This window comes from Schistocerca nitens, chromosome 4 (genome assembly GCF_023898315.1).
Source record: "Schistocerca nitens isolate TAMUIC-IGC-003100 chromosome 4, iqSchNite1.1, whole genome shotgun sequence".
Classification (NCBI taxonomy): domain Eukaryota; kingdom Metazoa; phylum Arthropoda; class Insecta; order Orthoptera; family Acrididae; genus Schistocerca; species Schistocerca nitens.
Genome location: NC_064617.1, coordinates 550,896,691 through 550,906,352, shown reverse-complemented (window position 1 = coordinate 550,906,352; position 9,662 = coordinate 550,896,691). Strand labels below are relative to the sequence as shown.

Genomic DNA, 9,662 nt, shown 5'->3' with positions numbered 1-9,662 from the left:
GACACTGCGGTTGTGATGCATTCTGCTGTGGGTGCAGCTGATGAAGGTGACAGCCAGCGACCATTATCAGACAGATCTTTCCATGTCTTACGTCTCACATCATAGGAGACTGCTCGGAAGACATCACTCTGGTTTACGCCGAGTCGGTGGACAACTTCGTGTGACAAAAGTCATCTTGCCGTAAAGGAAAAAAAGAGCTTTAAGTGACGCTTCGAGGAATATTGACAGATAATAGACCTCAGAACCCGCTTTTTACCGTTGACGAATGGAGGCACGACACGCTCCCTTCAGCTGCACTTGGAATTCAGCTTTACGTTTACCTCTATTACACAGTTTTCCTAGCACGTAAACACTATACAAGGCACAAGACTGGTGTAAAGCTTCAACTGAGTGACACTTATTTTCATCTTTTAGTGAAAGTCGGGTAATTAGGTCTAACATGTTAAGAATACGGTTTTTTCATATTACAGTGGACAGTAGCATGAAACTTGATTTATATAGCCGCTATTCATCGATTTATTACAAACATTGAACATGTGGGTGACACCACTGTTTCACGCGTCGACTGCAGAGAGTTTATACTGTTGTTGTTGCAGTGTTCAATACAAAACTTAAAGTTTCTTATACATTTATGTATACTAATGGGGAAGCCGATTTATGTCGCTGATTCTACCGTCAAACAGAAAGAACATGTCGTGCACATGTCTAACTCAGTTCACTACCTTGTTAGCTATACGATTCTGTTTAAGAAAATGGATTTCAAGACAATCGTTAAATATGTTGATTACTGTGGTCGATGTTAGTGACATACACAAAAGAATGCACAATAATCATTAAGCATAAGCTCTATCATAAAGATGATTTTACCGAATTTTTGTTGTCTTTACAGGGTTGTATTATGCTAACTTAATCTGTATGGAAAAATGGAAACTTATTCGTCGTTGCGTTACAATTCATTCTTGTGTATTAGGAACAGAAAACTAGATAATCAAACGACACTATATAATGAAGATATTTCATTTTTGTACACGTTATAGCAAAATGAAGAAGGCAGTTATTTCTTCTTGAAGCTCAGGAAGCCTTATGTTGTGAGTCTTTACACATGTCTCCAGAAGTTATCAGCGTAAGGTTGTAGCGGAACGTTCTCGTGCCAGAAGTCCATCCGCTCTGCGTCTTTGTTGTGAGCGAGAGAGAAGTTGGATTGCATCAGCATGTAGCTGCGGGTCACATTGTTGTACGGCTCCCAGATAATTGGATCAGCTTCCGGGGTTGGATTTCTGCTTAAACACAAGAATGTGTGTGAATATGCTGATCCTCTGGAAGGGTTAAGCTCAGCCAAGAAGTTACTTGTTTCTTCACTTTGAAATTTTTCACGTTGACAAATTGGAAAGAGCGACCTGCAATTACTTGAAAAAACATTTTATGTCCAAGATTTTATTACTTAGGATTTACTACTGACGACCAGTTTCGACAGTTGAAACTGTCATCTGATGATCCTCATGAAAATATTTGTTTATAAATCGTGCAAATGGCTCTGAGCACTATGGGACTCAACTGCTGTGGTCATAAGTCCCCTAGAACTTAGAACTACTTAAACCTAACTAACCTAAGGACATCACACACATCCATGCCCGAGGCAGGATTCGAACCTGCGACCGTAGCGGTCGTGCGGTTCCAGACTGTAGCGCCTTTAACCGCTCGGCCACTCCGGCCGGCATAAATCGTGCACCATTATGAGTTTGTCACTCATGTCATGTAGTCGTTATAGTTGAGAATCTACAGCGCATTACGCATAGGTTTGTGTAAAGTAAAACCTCATAGAGATAAAAAGCACCTCTGCAAACTTACATGTTTACACATGTTGTACTAACAAGCCTCATTAGAGTACATCTACAGGTAACAAGCACCTTGTAAAAATGAACATATTCACACAATAGTAACAAGCCTCAGAGGACTGCTACGTGTGTGAACATCCCCATTTACACAAGGTACTTTTTAAGAGTATACGGTTTTACTTTTGACAAACATATGCATAAAGTGCCATATATTCTCCAGAATAATGATGAGCTGGCATAAGTGATAAACGCGTAACGGAACACGATTTATAACCAAAGACTTTTTTGAGATCAGAAGATGATAAGGTAGCAAAAAACATTTTTGATATAAACAGAACGAAATAATTAACTGTAAAATAACAGTAAAATAATATTCGTACACAGGTAACCTAATCAGCAATACCTCAACATACGGAGAGGCGAATTACGTATGTACTGTATACAAAATGGATGGTGTAAAAACACTTGCCTCTTTATTGTACGCGCTAATGCATTACGAAATGAGGGTCACAAACACGTTACATCGCAACGAACAGAATGTCGATTTTGGTGGCGAGAACATGCGACAAATGTAGTATCTATTTATTTGTTTCTAAACCGTTGTATAAATACACCAATTCCGGTATGACCATCATACGACAACCTCACGGCGTTTAATATAATATCTTCCAGCGTTTGTTAGCCATTTCAGTCGACAACTAAGTTTGTATGATGCCGAAAGGTGTCTCACTGAAGTACTTCTGAGCGATACTATTCCCCCAACATTTTAATTTGGAAACCGAATTTGAGGGGCTAGCGTTTACGCCATGTAGAAGTTGCTACAATGTTTGGTCAAGAATCGGAACTTGATTTAATTACCTACTGCAGACCGTTTAACTAACATGCAATGGTGAAACATAGATTTCATAAATAATTAATTTAATCTGATGACAGGAAAAGAACTATTCGTAACTGTACATACCCATACTTAGCAAAGTTTGTCCAGTATCTAACCATATTCCTGCGGACTTGATCTTCCTCTGATTCTGGATCCAGGTTACACACCGTATCATCTCTCACAAAAAGCACGAATATATCACCGGCGTGATTTACACCTGAAAGAGCAGGTGTATATTAAAACAGTCGATAGTATATCGTTAACCTCATGTTAAATGTAAGTGGGAGATTGTTGATGTGTACTAAGGTGGTTTATGATTTTAATTATTTCAGTAAAAAGTGAAAGTATCTCGCCATATCTCTGTTTCTGCTATGACATTGTGTTATTGTTATTTGGTACATGAGAGTGTGTATTCATGCAGTCGCTTTCGTTAGTTCATCAGCTCATACAAAGTGGTTACTGATATTACATCGTTATATCTTTGAAATCAAGATAGTATATACAGGGTGATTCAAAAAGAATACCACAACTTTAAAAACGTGTATTTAATGAAAGAAACATAATATAACCTTCTGTTATACATCATTACAAAGAGCATTTAAAAAGGTTTTTTTTTCACTCAAAAACAAGTTCAGAGATGTTCAATATGGCCCCCTCCAGACACACGAGCAATATCAACCCGATACTCCAACTCGTTCCACACTCTCTGTAGCATATCAGGCGTAACAGTTTGGATAGCTGCTGTTATTTCTCGTTTCAAATCATCAATGGTGGCTGGGAGAGGTGGCCGAAACACCATATCCTTAACATACCCCCATAAGAAAAAATCGCAGGGGGTAAGATCAGGGCTTCTTGGAGGCCAGTGATGAAGTGCTCTGTCACGGGCTGCCTGGCGGCCGATCCATCGCCTCGGGTAGTTGACGTTCAGGTTTCATAACTAACCTTTTTCGTAGGACTCTCCATACAGTTGATTGTGGAATTTGCAGCTCTCTGCTAGCTCTGCGAGTCGATTTTCCTGGGCTGCGAACAAATGCTTGCTGGATGCGTGCTACATTTTCATCACTCGTTCTCGGCCGTCCGGAACTTTTCCCTTTGCACAAACACCCATTCTCTGTAAACTGTTTATACCAACGTTTAATACACCACCTATCAGGAGGTTTAACACCATACTTCGTTCGAAATGCACGCTGAACAACTGTCGTCGATTCACTTCTGCCGTACTCAATAACACAAAAAGCTTTCTGTTGAGCGGTCGCCATCTTAGCATCAACTGACGCTGACGCCTAGTCAACAGCGCCTCAAGCGAACAAATGTACAACTAAATGAAACTTTATAGCTCCCTTAATTCGCCGACAGATAGTGCTTAGCTCTGCCTTTTGTCGTTGCAGAGTTTTAAATTCCTAAAGTTGTGGTATTCTTTTTGAATCACCCTGTATTTGTGTTCATAAACACGGATAATATCGGAGAATAGTCTCCCAATGTCAATAGGTCTTCTGAATAAAACGCTCTCGGTTTTGAAGCCGCGTCAATTCGAATAAAATCCAAGAGCTTTCGATGACCATCTCCGCCAGTTCAGTGAACTCCTGACGACGATGGCGGAAAGCTCGAGGATTTTATTCGAATTGACGCGGTTTGAAAACCACCGTCGCGAAAAACTCCGAGGATAATAGGCCTTCTGTTTTCCCTTGATGGTGAATTTGAAAGTTACTAATTATCAGTTTATTTTACTGCCTGACTAAAGCATAATCATGGAAAATTCATAAGAATTTTCAAAAAATTCTTGTAAATTAGTAGAGATCCATGAAAATACGTGAATCACAGTGGTTTCCTATGCACCTACAGACGCCTTGGGAACACCATAACGATATAGATGGGAGGTTAACTGAAAACTGAGTGTGTTGCGACCCTTCTTCAGTACCATACAGAATGTGAACCTGAAGTGGCATCACGATGCACACAGCATGGCCTGCTGTAATGCCTCCCAATGGTTAACATGTGTCCTGCATCGGTTTTAGGGAAGTAGTTCAAATGTGTGTGAATTCCTAACGGACCAAACTGCTTAGGTCAACGGTCCCTTGACTTACACACTACTTAAATTAACTTAAACTAACTTATGCTAAGACAAACACACGCACCCATGCCCAAGGGAGGCCTCGAACCTCCGGCGGGAGAGGCCGCGCAGTCCATGACATGATGCCTCAAACCCCGCGCCTTTCCGCGCGGCTGAAGTAGTTCTTCGGCCTGGAGCCTTCCGTACATTTTTCATCAATTATGACTAGCAAAGTTGTCGATTCTTCGAGGTGTGACGTCCTTATGTTGTAGGCACTAGTCTACCATATCAGCCTGTCCATCAGACGGAAATGTTGTATGAATAGCAGCACGTTCTGTTGCGGTATTTCGATCCCGAGCACACAGCACGAAAACGATTCTGCACCAAAGTGGAACACTGACAGAACCATTTCTCTCATACCTGTCAAAGTAGCTAGGCTCACTCAGAGCGGCGAAGATCGCACATTCGCCGTACATTCACAGTCTTTGCGCTGCTGACAAGCATCAGGCGGACATGCATTTTCAAAAGCAATAGTTCACAGTCTAGTAGTAGACCAAGGGGTTGCTGCGAGCTCTATTGAAGGGATACATGAACTCCTGGTTGGTCTTTCTCAGACACTTCAGATAAGATAAAAATCCTGGTTATGGATTGTAGCACGTATCCAGCCGTTGAATATTTCCTTCTTGCTAGATAAATGTCAGACAGGGCGCTGAGCCACTCGTCACTCGCCTCCTTTTAGCGTGGCGGTGACAGAGTTGTGCTCTCCTGCAGTAAGGGTAATAACCCCGTCACGTGCCAAAGACTGTATCTTCAATACTACACTCACTATGCTATCGACTGGACAAAGGAAGGGCTACGGATGTAATGGTCTTCATTTTCGGACGCTCTTCAGAGTCTTATTGTTAGCTTTTCGCAATTCTTGAGTGACTTTATCCCAAAGCATTCTTATCGTTGGGTCAGACACTCTGCACATAACTTGTTTCTTGCTTTTATAGCCGTATGTGTTCCTTAAATATCTGAACAATGGCACCATATTTCAGAGCACCCACAAGAGCAGCTTGGTAAGATTTACTGACAGCCGTATTTGTCTCTATAAAAGGATCCTCAGTTTGATGAGAAGCTTTTCGGGTCCATACACACAGCTCAACAAACCACCAACATAAATATGCAAAAATATGCTGGATCTGAAATGAATGATGTCGCATAGCGATTTGTAACGGACATGTCACAACAGAATAACCCTACACAAGTAGTGCCCGAGGGGATACACATGTGGTTCTCTCGCACTTGCAGGGTCGCACAACCAAGTAATTTAACTTGTCAGGAAAAGGTTTTCTTCGCAGCAAATCAAGCATCCATAAGATCAGTTCGACGACGTGTGGCACATCACGAACAAATAGAACATCGACGATTGGTGCAGCTCCACCTGACGCCCCAGCGAAGAGAGACAGTGGTGTGTCGGACAACACCGTAGACGAGTGGTGCCAAATCGTATATTCACATGAGACTCAGTTCTGCGTACAGCATCACTATTGGCGAATACATGTGTGAAGTGTCAAAGGCGAAGGAACACTGTCAGATTCCATTTCTGTCATCTTAATAGGGATCCAACACAACGCTTGGTGGGACCGGGTACCACTAGGTAAAAGTTCCACGTTCTGGCCGCGTACGGCCCTACAGGGCCTGACCGATCACTGTGTCATCCTCTGCGAATGACGTCATTGTATGTGGTATTGAGGGGCATCTGGTCAGCACGGAACTCTTCGGAATTTGTCGGATTTCTTGACCTTGGAACCGTTACTAAGCGGTCCGATAGCTACTCAGTTAGGCTAATGAGGTTGATATCAACCCATACAACTCATCCCACAAACTCTCTGGCAGTACTGGGAATCGAGTCCGGGTACTCCACATGGCAGTCAGCGGTTTTGACCATTCAGCTACAGAGAGCGACATACCACTGGGTGTATAACACTTCTGGCTCGCGCAACAGGTAATTCTGACAGCAGCCGTTACTCTTTTGACGTGTTAAAGCTGGTGGCTGTACTAGAGTTTCGAAGACTATGACGTCATATTTCAACGAGAATATCTCTACGGAGACGGTTGTCGGCTGGCACTCTGTTCGTCATCCTCCAGACCTCACGTCCAAAGAAAACGTATTTTCTTGGCTGGTTGAGATACTGGCACGCCTCCACTCGCCAGCCATGGCAGTTAATGACCTTCGGCGTAAAATTGAAGCGGCACGGAATGAGATTCTGAGATACCCACATCTGTCATATATAGTTAGTGTGACTCGATACAACTCCGGTCTAGTTACTACCAGATGTAGCAGCATTTCATGCGTCACGAGTACTCAGACTGAGTGTATTATCGAGACGATTGAGGGATGTTTTAAAATGAAGTTGCGTTGCGTTTTATTCTCATGACTACTGCTAATGCATCATGCATTGGAATAGTGGCTGGGCCTGGATCAGTGCAGCACCGGATGTTTCTAAATACGAAATTAGCCGTGCTTAGTTCTCTAGGCACCATTCCTACATGTGGTGCTGCTGAGCAGGGGACGCTAGTGCAAAGGCACTGCTGACGGACACGTTGCAGTGCACATCTACCAGCCAATCGGACGGCTAGAAACTGTGACGGAGGATACAGAGTGAGCTGACTAGTATCGCGGTGTCACTCTCTTTGCCTACCAGCATTCCTCCCTACCAGACGCATTTTCTAGCTCCTCTTCTCTGGCCACAGGCCCTTATTCTGGCTGTCACGTCATCGCTGTATCCATTAGCGGTAAGACTTGAAGCCAACAAACTCCTGCGACACAAATTCGTCTGGTTATGGTCTTCTTTTAAGAAATTTCGTGACAAACCTGTGTGCCCACTTCTCCCCTCCATCCTAACTCAACCATACCTCTACAATAGTGTACTAGTTTTTTTCACTCTGTATAACTCCAGTAATCTACAAATTTCATTATGTATGCCACCACAATGAGTAAAATTTCTTTATTTGATATCGATGCAGTTATAATGACCAGAAGTATGTGTAGGTCCAGTCTGCATAAATTTAAACTTTAGTGGGATTTAAAGTAATGCTTTGCTGGTGTACATTGCTCCCACACCTCCACCACCCGCACTCTCAGCAACTAGCAGCACACGTTTTTGGACTTCAGACTTACACCGACGCTATGAAAACCTCCACAGAAGTCAGTCCGATGCGTGGGCGAGTAGCTATAATCTCACTGAGCAGTATCATCAGCGCCGCGCGGGATTAGCCGAGCTGTCTAACGCGCTGCAGACATGGGCTGTGCCGCCGGTCCCGGCGGAGGTTCGAGTCCTTCCTCGGGCATAGGTACGTGTGTTTGTTCTTAGGATAATTTAGGTTAAGTAATGTGTAAGCTTAGGGACTGATGACCTTAGTAGTTAAGTCCCATAAGAATTCACACACATTTGAACATTTAGTATCATCATCTGGTTGTAACTGCTGATTTCGAGCATCTGGCTACGCCTGATAGTTTCTGTTCTCGAACAGATACCACTGAGAGAAGACCATTCCCTAGGTTTCACGGTATGAAACCTAGGGAGAGGTTCTTCCCCAGAAACTCCGGCCAGTTACACATTGTTGTTGTTGTGGTCTTCAGTCCTGAGACTGGTTTGATGCAGCTCTCCATGCCACTCTATCCTGTGCAAGCTTCTTCATCTCCCAGTACCTACTGCAGCCTACATCCTTCTGAATCTGCGTAGTGTATTCATCTCTTGGTCTCCTTCTGCGATTTTTACCCTCCACGCTACCCTCCAATACTAAATTGGTGATCCCTCGATGTCTCAGAACATGTCCTACCAACCGATCCCTTCTTTTAGTCAGGTTGTGCCACAAACTCCTCTTCTCCCCAATTCTGTTCAATACCTCCTCATTAGTTATGTGATCTACCCTTCTAATCTTCAGCATTCTTCTGTAGCACCACATTTCGAAAGCTTCTATTCTCTTCTTGTCCAAACTATTTATCGTCCATGTTTCACTTCCATACATGGCTACACTCCATACAAATACTTTCAGAAACGACTTCCTGACACTTAAATCTATACTCGATGTTAAAAAATTTCTCTTCTTCAGAAACGCTTTCCTAGCCATTGCCAGTCTATATTTTATATCCTCTCTACTTCGACCATCATCAGTTATTTTGGTCCCCAAATAGCAAAACTCCTTTACTACTTTAAGTGTCTCATTTCCTATTCTAATTCCCTCAGCATCACCCGACTTAATTCGACTACATTCCATTATCCTCGTTTTGCTTTTGTTGATGTTCATCTTATATCCTCCTTTCAAGACACTGTCCATTCCGTTCAACTGCTCTTCCAAGTCCTTTGCTGTCTCTGACAGAATTACAATGTCATCGGCGAACCTCAAAGTTTTTATTTCTTCTCCATGGATTTTAATCCCTACTTCGAACTTTTCTTTTGTTTCCTTTATTGCTTGCTCAATATACAGATTGAATAACATCGGGGATAGGCTACAACCCTGTCTCACTCCCTTCCCAACCACTGTTTCCCTTTCATACCCCTCGACTCTTATAACTGCCATCTGGTTTCTGTACAAATTGTAAATAGCCTTTCGCTCCCTGTATTTTACCCCTGCCACCTTCAGAATTTGAAAGAGTATTCCACTCAACATTGTCAAAAGTTTTTAAGTCTACAAATGCTAGAAACGTAGGTTTGTCTTTCCTTAATCTTTCTTCTAAGATAAGTTGTAAGGTCAGTATTGCCTCACGTGTTCCAGTGTTTCTACGGAATCCAAACTGATCTTCCCCGAGGTTGGCTTCTATTAGTCTTTCCATTCGTCTGTAAAGAATTCGATTCGTGTTAGTATTTTGCAGCTGTGACTTATTAAACTGATAGTTCGGTAATTTTCACAT

At 42.6% G+C, this 9,662-nt stretch overlaps 1 protein-coding gene across 1 annotated transcript in view; it reads right to left on the bottom strand.

The window, feature by feature from the left end:
• Positions 1–856: 856 nt before the first annotated feature.
• LOC126251379 (juvenile hormone esterase-like) overlaps positions 857–9,662 on the bottom strand; it is an 89,326-nt gene continuing 80,520 nt past the window's right edge. Inside the window, exons 9-10 of the mRNA XM_049951763.1 lie at positions 2,797–2,930; positions 857–1,277 (exon numbers count right to left, since the gene is read on the bottom strand). Of these exons, the coding sequence (XP_049807720.1) occupies positions 1,097–1,277; positions 2,797–2,930 (315 nt within the window). The 3' untranslated portion in view covers positions 857–1,096. The remainder of the gene's footprint in view (positions 1,278–2,796; positions 2,931–9,662) is intronic.